The 21758-nt window shown below is 41.8% G+C and overlaps 1 protein-coding gene across 2 annotated transcripts in view; it reads left to right on the top strand.

The window, feature by feature from the left end:
* Window positions 1-21758, top strand: part of polk (polymerase (DNA directed) kappa) — a 79277-nt gene that overhangs the window by 9516 nt on the left and 48003 nt on the right. For both annotated transcript variants that reach the window (XM_072547823.1, XM_072547821.1), the window contains exon 3: window positions 6310-6429. In XM_072547823.1, the coding sequence (XP_072403924.1) occupies window positions 6310-6429 (120 nt within the window). The remainder of the gene's footprint in view (window positions 1-6309; window positions 6430-21758) is intronic.

Here is a 21758-nt window from a genome sequence, read left to right as displayed (position 1 = left end):
GTAACAGGTTTAATTAGAAAGATAATGACAGGTAAGGAATGGGTTTCCAGCTTTGCAGCTGATATAAAACAGGGGTCAATTCGAAGTGCTTATCAAAAATGTTTCTGCAGCACACAATTATAAAACTTCTGTAAAATGAAAATATTCTTAAACTGAAATCGCCATATTATCTTCTCTTTCTCTTACACATATTGATACCAAAACTACCTATTTCCATCACCAAAGTCTAAATCTCTAATATATCCTAATTAATGTTCTCTCTATGACTATGCAGCAATTCTAATTCCCACTAAAATCCTCTCACAGCTCCAGTTCTTAGTTTTCTAAAATCCTCCATGCTGATCTCTCAAGCACTTCACATGCTCTAACTTATCAAAATCCCTTCCTTATCCCATGTCAAATATCAATTACCAATCTCCACTGGCCTCCCATTAATCAAAATATTCAATTATCTTATTGAGATAAGATTCCTGTTTACTACTTTCCTCTTAATATGTTTATTTAAAAAAATTACTTGATATTGTTTGCAAGTTTTTTTTATTATATGTTCTTGTTTGAACACCAGTTATATTCTTGGCCATTCCTTTTGCCTTTGTTCGATTTGACTTATTATTGTCGCATGTACCAAGGTGCAGTGAAAAGTTTTTTGTTTGCATGCAACACAGGCAAATCATACCATATAAAATGCATAAGGGCAATAGAACAGAGTGAAGATTACAATGTTACAGCTGCAGAGAAAGTGCACAGAGAATGAAATCAACATTAAATTTAAAATTTGAGAAGTCCATTCAGAAGTCTAATAACAGTGGGGAAGGTATTCGTACATGTATACAAACTTGTATATCTGCCCGCTGAAAGATAGTGGATGAGAGTATAAACAGGGTGAGATGATTTGGAGGTGCCGGTGTTGAACTGGGATGTACAAAGTTAAAAATCACACAACATCAGGTTACAATCCAACAGGTTTATTTGGAAGCACTAGCTTTCAGAGCTCTGCTCCTTTATCTGGTAGTTGTCTACCTGATGAAGGAGTAGCGCTTCGAAAACTAGTGCTTCCAAATAAATCTGTTGGACTGTAACCTGGTGTTGTGTGATTTTTAACTTTGTACACCCCAGTCCAACGTCAGCACCTCCAGATGGGTCTTTGATTATGTTGGTTGCTTTCCTGAAGCAGCAGGAAGTATAGATGGGGTCAATAGATAGAACACTGTATTCATGACTCTCTGTAGTTTCTTGCGGTTTTGGGAAGAACAGTTGTTGTATGCTGCTGAATTATCACTTTTCTTGCATTTGTGTAAATATTTTGGGTTAGCTTGATGTGTTTAACCCATTTGTTTTTGTAGATTCTCAAATGCACAAGCTTTTGTCTTTTTGGAGTCGCATTAATTTGATGCTACACCAAATACTCCTTTGAACATTTCTTACATTTGCAGGTTTACCTTCAATATTTCAGTCCAATTCAGAGTAACAAATTTATTTTACAGCCCTCAGTGCACCCAAACAATCTACATCCAGTGATACAAAAGAGGATGTGAATCCATTGTGCAATTGTTACAATGCAGGCCTTCAGGAAGGCCATTCAACCCATCATGTTTGTACCAGCTCTCTGAATGACTTGAGTTTATTATTGTTACGTATCAAAACAAAGGGAAAAGTATTGTGTTGCATGATAACCAGACATTATATCATATAAAAGTACATCAGGGTAAAAGAACAGAATGCAGAATATATTTTTACAGCTACAAGACGATTCAGAGAAAGAGGACCTCAACTTAATGTCAGCCTTCCAATCTTTCCCCAAAGTACTGCACATTGTTTCTGTTTGCATGATCATCTAATGTCCACTTGAATACTGTATTTGAACCCACTTCCACCACTTCTAGGCAGTGGACCCCAGTGTATCACTTCCAAAGTGAAAATGTTTCTTTACACGTCACATTTATGTCTTTCCCAAATCACTTAATCTGTTTGAATTTTCTCCATCCTTATTCTGTCCAAACCCCTAATTATTTTGATAACTTCAATCATATATCTTTTTAGCCTTCTCCTCTTCCAGGAAAACAGCTCTAACATCTTCAATCAATCATCAAACTGCGACCATCATATTAACTCGAAATAAACCTCTATAAGGTCACCCCTTAGCCTCCAACGCTCTAGGGAAAACAGCCCCAGCCTGTTCAGCCTCTCCTTTCAGCTTACATCCTCCAACCCTGGTAAAATCCTTTTAAATCTTTTCTGAACCCTATCAGTTTTCACAACATCCTTCTGATAGAAAGGAGGCCAGAATTACATGCAATGTCCCAACAGTGGCCTAACTAATATCCTGTACTCAGCCGTAACATGACCTCCCAACTGCTGTACTCAATACTCTGACCAATTAGGGAAAGCATACCACATGCCTCCTTCATTATCCTATCTATCTGCAACTTTACCTTCAAGAGCTATGAATCTGAACTCCAAGGTCTCTTAGTTCAGCAACACTCCCTAGGACCTTACGTTAAGTATATAAGTCTGCTAAGATTTGCTTTCCCAAAATGTAGCACCTTGCATTTATCTAAATTAAACTCCATCTGCCACTCCTCAGCCCATTGGCCCATCTGATCAAGATCCCGTTGTAATCTGAAGTAATCTCCTTCGCTGTCCACGGCACCTCCAATTTTGGTGTCATCTGCAAACTAACTAACTGCACCTCTTATGCTTACATCCAAATCCTTTATAAAAATGACGAAAAGTAGAGGGCCCAGCGCCGATCCTTGTGGCACTCCACTGGTCACGGGGCCTTCAGTCTGAAAAACAACACTGCACCACCACCCTCTGTCTTCTACCTTTGAGCCAGTTCTGTATCCAAATGTCTAGTTCTCCCTGTATTCCATGCGATCTAACCTTGCTAACCAGTCTCCCATGGGGAACCTTGTCGAATGCCTTTCTGAACCCATATAGATCATGTCCACTGCTCTGCCCTCATTAATTCTTTGTTACTAGTTCAAAAGACTCAATCAAATTTGTGTGACTTGGTTTCCCATGCACAAAGCCATGTTGACTATCCCTAATCAGTCTTTGCCTTTCCAAATACATGTACATCCTGTCCCTCAGGATTCCCTCCAACAACTTGCCCACCACTGAGGTCAGGCTCACCAGGCTATAGTTCCCTGGCTTGTCCTTACCATCTTTCTCAAATAGTGACACTATGTTAGCCAACCTCCAGTCTTTCGGACCTCACCTGTGACTATGGATGATACAAATATCTTGGCAAGGGGCCCAGCAATCACTTCCCTCGCATCCCACAGAGTTCCAGGTACACCTGATAAGGTCCTGGGGATTTATTCACTTTTATGCGTTTCAAGGCACCCAGCACTTCCTCCTCTGTAATATGGAAATTTTTCAAGATTGTCACCATTATTTCCCTACATTCTATATCTTCCATGTCCTTTGCCACAGTAAGCATTACTATCTACCCCTATCTTCTGCGGCTTCACACATTGGCTGCCTTGCTGATCTTTGTGGGGCCCTATTCTCTCCGTAGTTACCCTTTTGTCCTTAATGTATTTGTAAAAACCCTTTGGATTCTCCTTAATTCTATTTGCCAAAGCTATCTCATGTCCCCTTTTTGCCCTCCTGATTTCTCACTTAAGTATACTCCTTCTACCTTTATACTCTTCTAAGGATTCACTCGATCTATCCTGTCTACACCTGACATATGCTTCCTTCTTTTTCTTAAGAAAACCCACAATTTCTTTAGTCATCCAGCCTTTCCTTTCACCTTAACAGGAATGTACTGTCTCTGGACTATTGTTATCTCATTTCTGGAGGCTTCCCATTTTCCAGCCATCCCTTTAACTGCGAACATCTGCCCCCAATCAGCGGTTGAAAGTTTTTGCCTTCCTCCAATTTAGAACTTCAACTTTTAGTTCTGGTCTATCCTTTTTCAAGACTATTTTAAATCTAATAGAATTATGGTCACTGGGCCCAAAGTGCTCCCCCACTGACAGCTCAGTTACCTGCCCTGCCTTATTTCCCAAGAGTAGGTCAAGTTTTGCAGCTTCTCTAGTAGGTACATCCACATACTGAATCAGAAAATTTTCTTGGACACACTTAACAAATTTCTCTCCATCTAAACCCTTAACACTATGGCAGTCCCAGTCTGTGTTTGGAAAGTTAAAATCCCCAACTATAACCACTCTATTATTCTTACAGATAACTGAGATCTTAACTTTTGATTCTAGTTTTTAAAATTGATTTCAACTTTCACTAACGTCGATGGTAGCTTTTGATTCTATGTTGCCAGAACATTAGCCTGAAAATCTGAATTACTGGACTAATGACATTAATACTGTGTAATGTAAATGCATTGGAAGCAGTTCAGAGATGGTTACTGGGCTTGTACCTTTAAGTGGCAGGTTATCATATGAGAAAAGGTTGGATAGGCTGTGCTTGTGTCGTCTGGAGTTAGAGCAGTTGGAGACGACTTGATTGAAACATAAGACCCTGAGGATCCTTTACAGGGTGGATGTGGAAAGGATATTTCCCTGTCAGAGAACCTGGAATTAGGAGTTGCTGCTTAAAACTAAGGGGTCACCTATTTTGACAGAAACAGGAGAATATTTTTCTTTCAGAACGTCCTGAGTCTTAGGAACTCTCCTCCACAAAAGGGCAGGAATGTGGAATAATCAGATCAACCAAGATCTCATTGAATGGCAGAGCAGGCTTGAGAGGCCGTGTGGCAACGTCTGCTTTTGACTCATACTTTCATGTGCTGTATTCCGCTGCATTCTCCCACTCTGTTTCTCTGTGTCAAGTTCATAAAGGCAAAATAGTGCAGAAGGAAGGAATCTGAAACAAACATAGAATGCTGGATTATCAACATCTGGCAGCATCTGTGCAGCAGGAAACTGTTAGTATTTCAAATCTGAATGACTATTCAGAATTGAAAGGTGTTGATTTTTTTAGACTTCAGATGGAGGAGCAAGAGGGCAGATGGTATTAAGGTCCAGTGCAAAAGATGAAAGGATTCATAGTTGTGATCCTGGAGAAAGGGGGAGAAAAAGAGGGTGATGTAAGAAAAGTCTGTAAATAAAGGTGTTAAAATGAGAGAATTGGTCCTTACCACTAAGTGCACAGTCAACAAGATACAAACACACCAACACCACATTATGTAGAGGAAGAGTAGGGACGTTGATTCTTGAGATAAGGGTTTTATCTTATGAAAGAAATTGAGCAGTTTAGACCTCCACTCTCTGGAGTTTAGAAGAATGAGAAGAGATCTAATTGAGATATATAAGATGCTACAGGGATTGACATGGTGGACATAGGAAAAAGTTTTCCTCATAGGGGACAACCTAGAACAAAATATTGTAGTCTTACGTTAACAGGTAGCCGATTTAAAACTGAGTCGAGGACCCTTCTCTCAAAGGGTCATGTATCTGTGAAATTCACTACCCCAGACTGTGGTGGATGCAGGGAGATTGACTCCTTTTCACGAAGAGATAGACAGATTTTTAAATAGTTATGGATTGAAGAGTTATGGAGAGCAGGCAGGAAAGTGGAGTTGAGTGCAGGATGAGATCAGCCATGATCAATTAGTGGAACAGGCTTGAGGAGCTGAATTGCCTGCTCCTAATTTTTATGTTCTTATGAGAGAGAATGTAAAATAACTGAGAACATAATATAGTCAGTTTATAATGTTACTGAATTCCATGTAGATACCTTGAGGCTGTAAAGTGCCTAAGTGGAAAATTAGTTGTTGTTCCTCAAGCTTGCATTGAGCTTCATTGGGACATTGCAGCAGGCTCAGGACAAAAGTGTTGGCATAAGAACACGGTGGTTATTGAAGTAGTGAGCAATTTGGAGCCTGGGGTCATTTCCACGGACACAATGTGTACCGCAGAACATTCATCCAGTCTTGCCTGTGGTGCAAATGGAACTTGACCCCAGACTTCCTGGCCCAAAGAAAGGAATATTACAGCTGTGTCACAAGAGCCCAACATTTCAAGTTTAGATATTTTCTCAAATGCCTGTTAAACAATCACCTCTAGAGCATGTGGGACTTGAATTCAGGCCCCCTGGCCGTCAGGCAGGGGCACTACTACTTCAGTACAGGGGCCCTGAAATGCAAAAGACTCATGAGAATCATTACATGCCACATATCAATGTCCCATCTCAGTTTGTATAACCACATTAATTGCTATGAATTGAGAAAATTACAAGTCTTAAGGAGTAGGGAGCCAGTGGTAATGCATTGTTTGCATTTAGATAACTTAAAGTGCCCTTGATTTCTAATTGATCCTGAGTGGTGATTATTTTTTATCATAGGGATCAAGGTTTTATGAAAATGAATGCAAGAAAGAGCAACAGGTAAACCAGCGAATTGAGAAAATGTTACAGCAGAAAGCACAAATTACAGAGCAACATCTAAAGAAGAAGCAACACCAGGTAAGAGGCCAAGGAAAAATGAATGCAGATTTCCAAAGAGATTCAGAATCTGCCAATATTGAATTTATTAATTTGCTCATTGGTTGAGCAAGAGAAATAGACAAGAAAGATATGCTTAACAGAGGAAAAGTATTTTTTAATTTAAAATTTTTAAAACTAATTTAGTTTGGCAAGTTTGTCAGTAATCAGAGCTAATCAATTTAAAATAATTGGTAAAAAGACTACAGAGAAAATTAGTTTTTTGTTGTCAAACAAGGGTTGTGAATACCTGGAATGCATTAACTGAAAGTGTTGGAGTTAGATTCTTTCGGAGTTTTTAAAAGGCGATGGGATAGGAATTTATAATGAGAGAGCAGTCCTGTGGTCCTCCAGGACGATGATTATTTCACCAAATAAATTTGTCCTCTACAAGTAAAGGTAATGAGTAAACAGTTTGAATGTGGGACCAAAATGAAGAGGTCTTTGAAAGAACATGCAATGGTATAATGACCTGAGTGGTCATCTTCCCTGACATTCTAAAGTTTCCAATAAGTCATTGAAATGTGAAGGAATGAAACAACACACTTGTAAAATTCATTTTAATTGCAAGAAAGCTTGATTGAGAATATAGGAATAGAAAAATTTGGCAAGTGTATATGCACATTGAAAATGCCACGACATGCTTAGAAAGTGGTTGAGGCATAATAGAATCACATGTCTTATAAATAGATGCATAAAGTACAAAACCAATGAAGTTATAATGGGCTGTTATAAAAGACTGGTTTAGTGTCAAATGGATTATTTGTCTAATTCTAGGCACTGTATTTTAGGATTGTTGTAAGACTTTAGAGAGGGTGTGTTAGTGATTTATCAGAATAGTTCCAAGGCTGAGGGCCTTGACTTACTTAATTATATTGGAGAGATTGGGAATGGTTTCCTGTGAAAATCAAATCGAAGGAGATTTGAGGAAGGTGTTTACAACAATGAATGGTCAAGACAGCGTAGATAGACAGCATTAGATCTCATTGGCCTAAGGATCAAGAACATGTGGACACCAGTGTAATGTAATGACAAAATGACCAGAGGAAAAGCATTTTTACATGGTAAGAGATTATGATGAAAGCAGGTTCGTTGAAGAGAGAAACTTGGTAGGGAAAGGATGGGAAAGTGGGACTAACGGAGTTCCTCTGACAAACAGCATTAGTTTAAATGGTCTTAGAATGGTCTTCAGAGCAAGGACCAAAAATAGTGCCTTCACTTATGTTGTCACTTATTTTAAGGAATTCTGCACAATCTGATAATGTAGCAGGGCTGATGGAATTGGGAGGCATGACATTGATGAAGAGCTGAGTGTTATCAGTGTACATGTGAAAACTATCACTTCCATTTATAAGGGCATTTCCAATGTGCAGCATATTGATAAGAAATAGGAGCAGGGAGTAGATTCTTGGGATTCACTGAATTAGATAGATGAAAATGGAATTATGTTTGTCGTCCCATCCAGATGGATCGTGCGTGAGAGACAAAATGTAAGTATTGTTGCCAGAGAGGCCCACATCCTCTGAATTTTTATTCATTCAGAGGATGTGAGCTTTGCTGGGTAGGTCAATACTTGTTGTACACCCCTAATTTCCCTTCAGAAAGTGGTGGTGAGCAACCTTCTTGAACTGCTGCAGTTCACATGTTAGAGGTCAGGCCCCAATGTTTAAGGGAGGAAATGGTGATGTAATTCTAAGTCAGGATGTTGTGTTATTTGGAGGGCAACCCCATGTATGTGCTACCTCCTTCAAGATGATAGAGGTTGTGGATTTGGAAGGTCTGGTCTGAAAAGCCTTAGCAAATTGTCACAGTGCATCTTGTAGATGGTATATGTTCACCATGTCAATTTGAGCTCATAGGAACAATATTTTCAGGAAAATTGCTGAAGTTGTTATATGATGCTTGATAGAAAATGGTAGCGCCAGTCATGAGTTACTCTTACTTTATGCCTATGCCTTGCATTTAAAAGAATTTTGAGATATTTCAATATTTTAGAATGAGTTGTTCATATGCCACTACCATTAGTTTACAAAGAGCTCAACCCCACCAGAATAAATTATGCTTGTGTTGTGTTAATTGAAGTAACCAACACTGGTAATTTTGGTTTATAGAATTGTATAGTATAGAAGGAAGCCACTCAAGTCTCAATCTCTTACCCAGTATCACCTTCAAATATTTCCCTTCAAAGATAACCTGGTCTCTGCCTCAACTATGCTTCAGCAATTACTAGTGTAACGAAATGTCTGTCCATATATCCTTTTTATGCTCCCATGACCATGCAATGCAATGCTCTTGACTGTTCCCTAAACTATTGCCCATTCAACTTCTCTTCCTTACTTGCATATTCGCTATTATTCTTAGCAGTTCCCTTTCCTGAACGATTGTCCTCATTCCCTTCAAATGTGCTTTATCACAATCTCCACAAAAACTGACTGTTGACCCCTCCATGCTGACCTATTTCCAATCTCCATTTCCCTTCTAAAGTTCACAGAAGCATTGACCCTTTTAAGTAATATGATGCTTGATTTGCACATCAACATGTTGTATTGGAGACTAGACTCTCTGGTCCAAAAATCTTCAAAAAGGATGCAGCATTCTGAGGGAAAAAAAGAACAAAGTGATGGATAATTCAGCAAGTCTGGCATCATTTACATGTGATTTGGAGATGCTGGTGTTGGAATGGGGTGTACAAAGTTAAAAATCACACAACACCAGGTTATAGTCCAACAGGTTTATTTGAAAGCACTAACTTTCGGAGTGCTGCTTCTTTAGGTGGTTGTGGAGTACAAGATCGTAAGACACAGAATTTATAGCAGAAGTTTACACTGTGATGTAACTAAAATTATATATTGAAAAAGACCGGGATTGTTTGTTACGTCTCTCATCTTTTAGAATGAACATGTTGGTTTCAGTTCTTTCAGATGTAAATCGCAGGACTTTTGTAAAAGTTACATTCTCAAGTGAACGTTAACAATTGGTGCCATGTTAGCCCAGATAATGCATTGAAGGTGTGAGCTGCCCTGTGTGAGACTGTCTGTGCCACAGTGCTCAGACTGATTCTAATTTCAGAAACGGATTTAGAGAATCTTACATGGATTCGTGCAGTTTTTGAGCAAAGTAAAATGAAATCCGAGAAACTGTAATGATCTTCTCAGGAGACTGACACGAGCTGCAACCAACAGGGTACCCTTTGTTGTCCAGTATTTCTTTGGAGCTGAAAAACTATGCCATGTTCTTCGCAGCCTGCAACACATTATCAATGAGGATAAGCACCTCGCCAAGATCTTCCCCACACTTCCACCCCTCGCCTTTAAACAACGACCAAACCTCAAACAGATCATTGTTTGTAGCAAACTGCCTGGCTTTCAGGACAACATCATACAACCTTGTTACGGTAGAAGCTGCAAGCCATGTCAGAATGTCGACTTGGATACCACCATTACGCATGGGGACATCTCCCATCATATACTTGGCAGGTACTCATGCGAGTCAGCCAATGTTCTTTATCTCATACGCTGCAGGCAAGGATGTCCTAAGGCATCGTACATTGGCGAGACGAAGCAGAGGCTACGGCAACAGATGAATGGATACCGCACAACAATCAGCAGACAGGAATGTTCCCTCCCAGCAGGAGAATAGTTCAGTGGTCGAAGACATTTGAACTCGGACCTTTGGGTGACCGTCCTTCAAGGCGGACTTTGCCACAGGCAACAATGAAAAGTGGGCAAGCAGACGCTGATAGCCAAGTTCGGTACCCATGGTAATAACCTCAACTTGGATCTGCAGGTGACCACATTGCACTATATGCACACACACAGACATCCTACGCGCACACACACTCCGACAGACACACACACACTCCTACAGTCCCATACACTCACGCAGACCCTCTCTTATATGGTCACACATACATTTTCACACTCACATATGCACCCTCTCACAGCCTTATAGCCCTTTGCACTCTCATTCACATACTCCCTTACAGATATTCATAATCTCACCACCTCCCCTAGCATACACACACACGTGCACACATGCACACATACACATGTAAGTTTGTGGGGTGAATTTGTACTTGGAGAATTACATTTTACTTTGTCAAAAACTGCATGAAACCATGTAAGATTCTGTCAATCCACTTTTTAGATTAGAATCAGTCTGACCATTGTGGCACAGACAGTCTCACACAGGGCAGCTCACACTTTAAATGCATTATTTGGGCCGACATGATGGCAACTGTTAAATTTCACTTGAGAATGTAACTTTTATAAAAGTCCTGCGATTTACATATGAAAGAACTGAAACCAACCTGTTCATTCTAAAAGATGAGAGACTGTACAAACAATCCAGGTCTTTTACAATATATAATTTCAGTTACATCACAGTGTAAAGTTTTGCTATAAATTCTGTGTCTTATGACCTTATACTCCACAACCACCTTATGAAGGAGCAGCGCTCCAAAAGCTAGTGCTTCCAAATAAACCTGTTGGACTATAACCTGGTGTTGTGTAATTTTTATCATCATCTGCACAGAGGAATAAAAGATTAACGTTTCAAGTCTGATATGACTCTTCAGAGCTGAAAGGGGCTGGAAATATTCTGCAGTATTTTTCTTTTATTTGCAGCATTCTGTGTTTCTAAATTAAGGAAATTTCATTAGTTCGGTGTCCTTGCAATCTATTCCATTTTTAATTTTCTATTTCTCTTACCTGGATTCCTACTTTTCATCACTTGCAGGAAATAGATTAAAACCTGTGCTGTATAAAATGGGCCGTACTATTCTATGGTACAATTTGGAATATCAGTAGGGTTAATTCATTCATTCCTGATGAAGGGCTTTTGCCTGAAACATCGATTCTCCTGCTCCTCGGATGCTGCCTGACCTGCTGTGCTTTTCCAGCACCACACTCTTAACTCTAATCTCCAGCATCTGCAGTCCGAACTTTCACTTAATTCATCATATTCCCAGGTGATCAGAGGGTTATAGAACATAGAACATAGAAAAATACAGCGCAGTATAAGCCCTTCGGCCCTCGATGTTGCGCCGACCGAAGCCTACCTAACCTACACTGGCCCAATAACCTCCATATGCTTATCCAATGCCCACTTGAATGACCATAAAGAGGGAGAGTCCACCACTGATACTGGCAGGGCATTCCATGAACTCACAACCCGCTGAGTAAAGAATCTACCCCTAATATCTGTCCTATACCAACCTCCCCTTAATTTAAAGCTGTGTCCCCTAGTAACAGCTGACTCCACACGCGGAAAAAGGTTCTCACTGTCAACCCTATCTAAACCCCAAATCATCTTGTACACCTCTATCAAATCTCCCCTAAACCTTCTTTTCTCCAATGAGAACAGCCCCAAGTGCCTCAGCCTTTCCTCATACAATCTTCCTACCATGCCAGGCAACATCCTGGTAAACCTCCTCTGCACCCGTTCCAGTGCCTCCACATCCTTCCTATAGTATGGCGACCAAAACTGTACACAATACTCCAGATAAGGCCGCACCAGAGTCTTATACAACTGCAACATGACCTCAGGACTCCGGGACTCGATTCCTCTACCAATAAAGCCCAGTACCCCATATGCCTTCTTCACAGCACTATTTACCTGGGTGGCAACTTTCAGAGATCTGTGTACATGGACACCAAGATCCCTCTGCTCATAAACACTACCAAGTAGCCTACCATTAGCCCAGTAATCCATCTTCTTGTTACTCCTACCAAAGTGAATGACTTCACACTTAGCTACATTGAACTCCATTTGCCACCTTTCTGCCCAGCTCTGCAACTTATCTATATCCCGCTATAACCTGCCACATCCTTCTTCGCTGTCCACCACTCCACCGACTTTCGTATCATCCGCAAACTTACTCACCCAGCCTTCAAATCCCTCCTCCAGGTCATTTATAAAAATGACAAACAGCAATGGTCCCAAAACAGATCCTTGTGGAACACCGCAAGTAACTGCACTCCAAGATGAACCTTTACCATCAACTACTACCCTCTGTCTCCTTCCAGCCAGCCAATTCCCAATCCAAACCTCTAATGCACCCTCTATGCCATACCTCCGTAATTTTTGCAGTAGCCTACCATGGGGTACCTTATCGAACGCCTTGCTAAAATCCATATGCACCACATCTACTGCTTTACCTTCGTCCACTTCCTTAGTAAAGAACTCAATAAGGTTTGTGAGGCACGACCTGCCCTTCACAAAACCATGCTGACTATCCTTGATCACATTATTCCTATCCAGATGTTCATAAATCCTATCCCTTACAATTCTCTCTAAGACTTTGCCCACAACAGAAGTGAGACTCACTGGCCTCGAGTTACTAGGGCTGTCCCTACTCCCCTTCTTGAACAAGGGGACCACATTCGCTATCCTCCAGTCTTCAGGCACTATTCCTGTAGACAACGACGACATAAAAATCAAGGCCAATGGCTCCGCTATCTCCTCCCTAGCTTCCCAAAGGATCCTAGGATAAATGCCATCAGGCCCAGGGGACTTATCTATTTTCACCCTTTCCAGTATTCCCCGGACCTCTTCCCTACATACCTCAAAGCCATCCATTCTAATCACTTGTGACTCAATATTCACATCAGCAACAACGTCCTGTTCCTGAGTGAATACTGATGAAAAGTATTGATTTAGTGTCTCTCCAATCTCCTCTGCCTCCACGCACAACTTCCCACTACTATCCTTGACTGGACCAATACCTACCCTAGTCATCCTTTTATTCCTGACATACCTATAGAAAGCCTTAGAGTTTTCCCTAATCCTACCAACCAAGGACTTTTCATGTCCCCTTCTCGCTGCTCTTCGCTCTCTCTTTAGATCCTTCCTGGCTACCTTATAACTCTCAATCGCCCCAACTGAACCTTCACGCCTCATCTTTACATAGGCCGCCCTCTTCCCTTTTACAAGGGATTCCAATTCCTTATTAAACCACGGCTCCCTCACAAGACCCTTTCCTCCCTGCCTGACTGGTACATACTTATCAAGGACACCCAATAGCTGCTCCTTGAACAAGCTCCACATATCATTTGTGTCCTTCCCTTGAAGCCTATTTTTCCAATCCACACATCCTAAGTCATGCCTCACTGCATCATAATTTCCCTGCCCCCAGCTATAACTCCTGCCCTGCAGTGCACACTTATCCCTCTCCATCACTAGAGTAAAAGTCACCAAGTTGTGGTCACTGTCCCCGAAGTGCTCACCTACCTCCAAGTCTAACACCTGGCCTGGTTCATTACCTAGAACCAAATCCAGTATGGCCTCACCTCTTGTTGGCCTGTCTACATATTGTGTCAGGAAACCCTCCTGCACACATTGGACAAACACCGACCCATCTAACAAACTCGAACTATAGCTTTCCCAGTCAATATCTGGGAAGTTAAAGTCCCCCATAACAACCACCCTATTACTTTCACTCTTCTCCTGAATCATCCTTGCAATACTTTCCTCTACGTCTCTCGGACTATTAGGAGGCCTGTAGAAAACTCCTAACAGGGTGACCTCACCTTTCCTATTTCTAACCTCAGCCCAAACTACCTCAGATGGCAAGTCTTCCTCCATTGTCCTTTCCACCGCTGTAATACTATCCTTGACAAGCAATGCCACACCTCCCCCTCTTTTACCCCCACCTCTGACCCTACTAAAACATTTAAACCCTGGAACCTGCAATAGCCATTCCTGTCGCTGTTCTACCCTCGTCTCTGTAATGGCCACAACATCGAAGTCCCAGGTACCAACCCACGCTGCAAGTTCACTGACCTTATTTCTTATACTTCTGGCATTGAAGTATACACACTTCAAGCCACCTTCCTGTTTACCGGCACCCTCCTTCGAGATCGATTCCTTGTTCCTAACCTCCCTACACTCAAGGTCCTGTACCCTAAAGCTACAATCCAGGTTCCCATGCCCATGCAGAGTTAGTTTAAACCCTCCCAAAGAGCACTAGCAAACTTCCCCACAAGGATACTGGTGCCCCTCAGGTTCAGGTGGAGACCATCCTGTTTATAGAGGTCCCACCTTCCCCAGAAAGACCCCCAGTTGTCCAGAAACCGGAATCCCTCCCTCCTGCACCATCCTTGTAGCCACGCATTTAACTGTTCTCTCTCCCTATTCCTCGACTCTCTATCACGTGGCATGGGTAACAGACCAGAGACAACAACTCTGTTCGTTCTAGCTCTGAGCTTCCAACCTAGCTCCCTGAAAGCCTGCCTAACATCCTCACCCCTCTTCCTACCTATGTCGTTGGTGCCAACGTGGACCACGACCTGGGGCTGCTCCCCCTCCCCCTTAAGGACCCAGAAAACACAATCAGAGACATCACGTACCGTTGCACCTGGGAGGCAACATACCAAACGGGAGTCTCTGTCGCCCCCACAAAACCGCCTATCTGTGCCCCTCACTATTGAGTCCCCAATAACTATCGCTCTACCTTTCTCCGCCCTTCCCTTCTGAGCAACGGGGACAGGCTCCGTGCCAGAGGCCTGAACCTCGTTGCTTGCCCCTGGTAAGTCGTCCCCCCCACAAGTATCCAAAACAGTATACTTGTTATTGAGGGGAACGACCGCAGGGGGTCCCTGCACTGGCTGCTTCCTCCCAGTCCCCCTCACTGTCACCCATCTGTCTATAACTTTTGGAGTAACTACTTCCCTAAAGCTCTGATCTATGACCACCTCTGCCTCCCGAATGATCCGTAGTTCATCCAACTCCAGCTCCAGTTCCCTAACACGGTCTTGGAGGAGCTGGAGATGGGTGCACTTCCCGCAAGTGTAATCAGCAGGGACGCTAATGGCTTCCCTCACCTCAAACATCTTGCAAGAGGAACATTGCACTGCCTTCGCTGCCATCCCTCTAAAAGGTAAACTTTAAAAAGAAAACTGGATCTAAAGAAACAAACAAGCAAAATGCAGGACTTACCTGCTTACCACAACGGGTCTTATTATTAGGTTAGAGGAGGAGGGCGGGTGGGAGGCTCTACCCCTGTAGTGCCTCGGGTTCCTCACCTGCGCGCTTTTATAGAGAAAAAAAATCTTCCCAGGTAAGCTAGCGCGACACCCATTAGATAGAATGCTCTCTCATTAGATAGAAGCGACTGGTGGTGAGTTTAATCAGAAGGTCACCGTATCTTGGGTGAAGGATGAGGTTAAGATGTCACCATGGTGTTATTCTGCTTTGCAAACCAGCCAACTGAGTTCACTGAGCCTCTTGTGCTAATCTGCTAGTTAACAATTTCAATTTAAATTTTGTATAAAATTAATGCAGTATTGGATTTGTTTAGAGCAGTACTTCTCTGAAACGTATTTAATTTTTTCTTGCATAAAATTTTAAAGCAATTTTTAATCCTTTGCCGTGTTTCCTAGAAAAGATCATTCAGTAATTATCATAGTGTGTTCCCTTTGTTAAGTAAAATTAGAATTTTGATTAGTCATCTCCTTGTGTCATGAATCAAATCATGAGTTTCACTGTGAAGACTTTTCAATGATCACAAGATCATGAGCATCCAAAGGGCAGGCTGTTTGGAAACATTCACATGGTAACACTTCATCCTTTTATCTTAATTACAGTCATAACTGGACTAGTTGCGTAAGGTCAGGTATATATGTGCAACTTTTCAAATTTATTAGTGTTTAAAATAGACTGCAGAAAATCTCGAAATACTCAGCAGATCTGACATCTATGGAGAAAGAAACAGAGTTAACATCCCTGGTTGATGACCTTTCATCAGAACTCTTTCCACAGATATTGTAACTCATACACTTTCTTGTGAAGGTGTTGGATGATGGAAAGCAGGTGTTAGGGTTGAGGAAAAACCCAAAGTCTCCCTCAGGAAATGGTGGCAACTGACTGTGAAAGAGACAGTGATGAGACGTCATAGAGTCATAGAGATATACAGCACAGAAACAGACCCTTCAGTGTAACTTGTCCATGCCGACCAAATATTCTTACCTAATCTCGTCACATTTGCCAGCACTTGACTCCTATCCCTCTAAACCTTTCCTATTCATATACCCATCTAGATTCCTTTTAAACGTTGTCATTGTACCAGCCTCCACCACTTCCTCTGGCAGCTCATTCCATACATGCACCACCCTTTGTGTGAAAACGTTGTCCCTTAGGTCCCTTTTCCCCTCTCACCCTAAAGCTATGCCCTCTGGTTCTAGACTCTCCCAATGTAGGGAAACGACTTTGTCTATTTATCCTATCCATGCCTGTCATGATTTTATAAACCTCTAAGGTCACTTCATCAGCCTCTGATGCTCCAGGGAAAACAGCCCCAGCCTATTCAGCTGGGGTTGTAGCTCAAATCCGACAACCCTGGCAACATACTTGTAAATCTTTTCAATTTTCACAACAGGATAAGCGGGAGACCAGAATTGCACACAATATTCCAAACGTGGCCTAAACAATGTCCTGTACAGCCACAACATGATTTCCCAACTCTTATACTCAATGCTCTGTCCAATAAAGGAAAGCATACCAAATGCCTCCCTCATCTATCCTATCTTCCTGTGACTCCACTTTCAAGGAACTATGAACCTGCACTCCAAGGTGAATTTGTTCAGCAACACTCCCCAGGACCTCACCATGAAGTCCTGCTCTGATTTGCCTTTCCAAAATGCAGCACCTCGCATTTATCTAAACTAAACTCCATCTGCCACTCCTCAGCCCATCGGCTCATCTGATCAAGTTCCCGCTGTACTCTGAGGCAACATTCTTCGCTGAGCACTACACTACCAATTTTGATTCATCTGCAAACTTACTAACTCCCCTTTTGTGATCACGTCCAAATCATTTGATGTTTGATGTTGAGGACAGAATAGAATATAATTGGGTTTATTGTCATGTGCACTCAAGTACAGGAGTACAAAGGCTCTGGTCCGAAACTTTGATTTTTCTGCTCCTCGGATGCTGCATGACCTGCTGTGCTTTTCCAGCAACACACTCACAACTCTGATCTCCAGCATCTGCAGACCTCACTGTCTCCTACAGGAATACAGTGAAAAGTTTATAATGTCACCCCACATGGCACCATCTTAGGGGCACCATCTTAGGTACACCATCTTACCTAGCTACAAATCTTAGATACAAAATAGAAAAATAAAGAAAAATAGTTACATTACCTTACAGTTATTCATAGTATATGTTAGGAAAATAAGAAATAAAATTAAAAATATGAACATCGCAATCTTTCTGTAGAGGGCTTGCAGAATGGTCTGAATGGGCTTGCAAGCTGCTGACCACCAGCATGGTCCTCAGCTCAATAACTGTCCCCACTCTGCTTCAGGTCCGCTGGCCACCCCTGCTCTGCTTGGGCATAATTACCAGAAATCATAAATAATAGAATGAAAAGCGAGGATGTGGAACCTCTATGAAAGAGATGGTAGGGAAGTGAAAGGGGAACAATGGGAAATGTGATTGACATGATGGACGGCACTGTCTATGATGAATGGCTGAGGATCCTGGGATTGTATTCATTAGAGTTTAGAAGGTTGAGGGGAGATCTAATAGAAATTTACAAGATAATGCGTGGCTTAGAAAGGGTGGGCGCTGGGAATTTGTTTTTGTCAGTTGGGGATACTAGGACCCGTGGGCGCAGCCTTGGAGTTATAGGGAGTCAATTTAGGTCAGAAATGAGGAGACATTTCTTCAGCCAGAGAATGGTGGGCCTGTGGAATTCATTGCCACGGAGCGCAGTGGAGGCAGATACATTAAATGTCTTCAAGGCAGAGATTGATAAATTCTTGTTCTCTCAAGGAATTAAGGGATATTGGGAGAGTGCAGTTAAGTGGTGTTGAAATGCCTGTCAGCATTGATTGAATGGTGGAGTGGACTCAATGGGCCAAATGGCCTTTACTTCCATTCTTATGTCGTATGGTCTAGTACAGTGGAAAGAGAAAAATGGAGGGCATTTAAGAAGCTGTCATGTGCAATGCAGCATGATTGGTTGCTTTGCTATCACAAAGAAATAAATGGAATTGTTACAGGAAGAAAAGTGGAAATAAATACATTGGATAGTATTGCAGTAAATATGAGTGTTTGGAAATATGCAAATTTGGATGGAGAGTTCAATAAGCTAATTGCACTAATTTAATAAACTAGATTCAACTACGTAAAGCACCCATTTTCTAAACCACAGTTTTCAAGGAATTAGCAGAGGTATTATGTAGACATTGTACTCCCAATTTGCAAGATACATATTGTGCCTACGTTCTGTTGCGTGTATACTTTTAGTGGCAGAATGAATGCAAATTTGGTTTAGCATTACCAGCACAGTGATCTGAATTGTTGCTGGAACTTAATTTATATTTGTACCTGGCAGTGGTGTGTTAACCTTTTATTCCGTTGTTACCAAAAATGTAATTTTCAGTGCTTTTTATTGCTGCCAAGACAACAGTCCATTATTAGTAATAGCAAGCAGCTGCTCAAGGTAGTCTTTATCACATTGATGAGTATATGAGTAGTGTTGAAAAACTGCTTACCAAATTCTGATATTGATCCTGATTCTGAGGGATGACAAAAAACAATAAACACAGGCAGTCTCCGGGTGAACAGGTTCTTCTTTTAAGATAGCAAATTGCTAGTCAGAACACAATGTAAGACAATGTCAAGGAGGGTTTAATAATTATGGGAAATGTTCATATATTGGATCTTTGAAATTACACCTCTGTTTGGGATTGTTTTTCTAACTATGTGTGTTCGTAAGCTGGATGCCCATAAACAAGGGACCCCCAGTTATTTATCCATCCGTCTGTCCGTCTCTTCTCACTACCTTTTCTGTCACAGAATCTCTTAACATATTAACATTATTCACTTGCTGACTTTTTTCTCCCCTGAAATGATTCATGATTGTGTGATAAGGCCGCTGAACTTTGCTTTTGATGGTTCCAGAGAGACCAGTCACAGTACTAATATTTTACCTCCAGCATCCGAATTCCAAACTTTGGCCGTTTTATCAAATCTAGTTTTTATTGATTGTTATGCAGTTTTCAAGTGCTTTTTGGGCAGCTCTCAAAGTTTGTTTAATTTCTCTCCGAAATCTGACACGTTGGTCAGCATTGCAGTCTGAACTTGGTTTCACAAGGTTTTCTTTCATCAGTTGGAAGGATTCTGACCCCTCATGCCCATGTATTATTTCAAATCAATTGAATACTTTAGATTAGATTACTTACAGTGTGGAAACAGGCCCTTCGGCCCAACAAGTCCACACCACCCCGCCGAAGCGTAACCCACCCATACCCCTACATCGACATCTACCCCTTACCTAACACTACGGGCAATTTAGCATGGCCAGTTCACCTGACCTGCACATCTTTGGACTGTGGGAGGAAACCGGAGCACCCGGAGGAAACCCACGCAGACACGGGGAGAACGTGCAAACTCCACACAGTCAGTCGCCTGAGGCGGGAATTGAACCCGGGTCTCTGGCGCTGTGAGGCAGCAGTGCTAACCACTGTGCCACCGTGCCGCCCACTACTGTTGATTCACTGGGGACATCGTGAATAGTGTCATAGAGATATGCAGCATAGACCCTTCAGTCCAACTCGTCCATGCCAACCAGATATCGTAAATTAATCTAGTCCCATTTGCCAGCATTTGAGCCTCCGTTTCAGGGAAAGCAGCCCCAGCCTATTCAGCCTCTTCCTAAAGCTCAAACTCTCCAACCCTGGCAACATCCTTGTAATGGCAAACAGTCATGAGTGAATTCCTTTGTCTTGGCCATTAGGGCGTTGTCAATGATAAACTTCAATTATGCTCTTTAAAGTTGCCATCCTTCAATTGCTCCTTAAAATTGTGGAAGATGTAAATTGTTTTATTCCCAAACTATAAATTATTTATTTGAAAAGTTGCAACATAAACTTTTGACTTTGATTTGATTATATATCTGAGGGTTATCTATACCTTGTGAAAAAAATTAGATGAATATTTCCAGTTTAATTGCATAGTTTTCCGAAAACTGATTCAGGAAATCATATTGAAACATGCATAATTATTAAGGATATTTAATTCCACTCTTGGTTTTAGCGGGTGTTCCTAAGCAATCTGTTAAGGCCCTGGACTGTTTTTCTTCAAAAACTGGAATTGGAATTCAAGGTGAATGTTTAATTGATGGTTTTAGTTTTGCCCCTATCACATGGCAGGCCTGGTAAAATTTGACTCTATCTGTATGTAACTGTGGCCAATAAAAGTGTTCTAGTACTTTATCTTTCATTTCCCAAATAGCTGTACTTAAGTGATCTGACATCGGTAGCTCTTGAAACACTTGTATAATTTAATTATGATATCAAGAGAGAAATATGGCATATTTCTCATCAGCTGGTATTTGTAGTGGTCTCTTTTTCCTCATTATTACATTGTGTTTTCAGTAAGATCACATTGGTTCTGATTCAGTTTCATTGTAGGCTCTTTGTTAATACTTAATCAATTTAGGATCCATCTTTGCATTTCTATTAAGATTTGCTAAGCATGTCAGCGTCATTCTTTTTACCTTCATCCTTTCATTTAAGTTAGATGACCAAGTTAGAGGCCCAAACCTACAAAACAGACTCCCACTGCCTATGGCAAGGCCTAAACAACATTGCGGGGTACAAAATGAAGCAGAACAAGATAGCATTCAAAGACACATCCCTCTCTTATGCAGTCAATGCTTGCTATGCTCAGTTTGAACAGAATGCCAGTGCGGTGACGCCTGCCCTGACAGCCCTGGACAGTTGTTCCCTCAGTCACCATTGCAGACATCAGATCGGTCTTCCTGGAAGTCAACCCAAGGAAGGCGAGGGACCTAGATGGTGTCCCCGGCCAGGCACTCAGATCCCATGCAGACCAACATCTTCAACTTCTCCCTCCTTCAAGCCGCAATTCCCACCTGCTTCAAGAAGGCTATCATCATCATGGGGGTGGCATGGTTTGTTCAGTGGTTAGTACTGCTGCCTCACAGCACCAGGGTCCCAGGTTCAGTTCCAGCCTTGGGTGACTGTGTGGAGTTTGCACATTCTCCTTGTGTCTGGGTGGTTTTTCTCCGGGTGCTCCGGTTTCCTCCCACAGTCCAAAGATGTGCAAATCAGGTGAATTGGCCATGCTAAATTGCCCATAGTGTTAGGTGCATTAGTCAGAGGGAAATGGGACTGGGTGGGTTACTCTTCGGAGGGTTGGTGTGGACTTGTGGGCTGAAGGGCCTGTTTCCACACTGTAGGGAATCTAATCTAATCCCTATACCTAAGAAAGCACATGCAATGTCCCTTAATGACGACTGCTCAGTGACTCTGACCTCCATAATCATGAAATGCTTTGAG

This window comes from Chiloscyllium punctatum, chromosome 2 (genome assembly GCF_047496795.1).
Source record: "Chiloscyllium punctatum isolate Juve2018m chromosome 2, sChiPun1.3, whole genome shotgun sequence".
Taxonomy (NCBI): Eukaryota; Metazoa; Chordata; class Chondrichthyes; order Orectolobiformes; family Hemiscylliidae; genus Chiloscyllium; species Chiloscyllium punctatum.
This window is presented reverse-complemented; position numbering and strand designations above follow the sequence as displayed.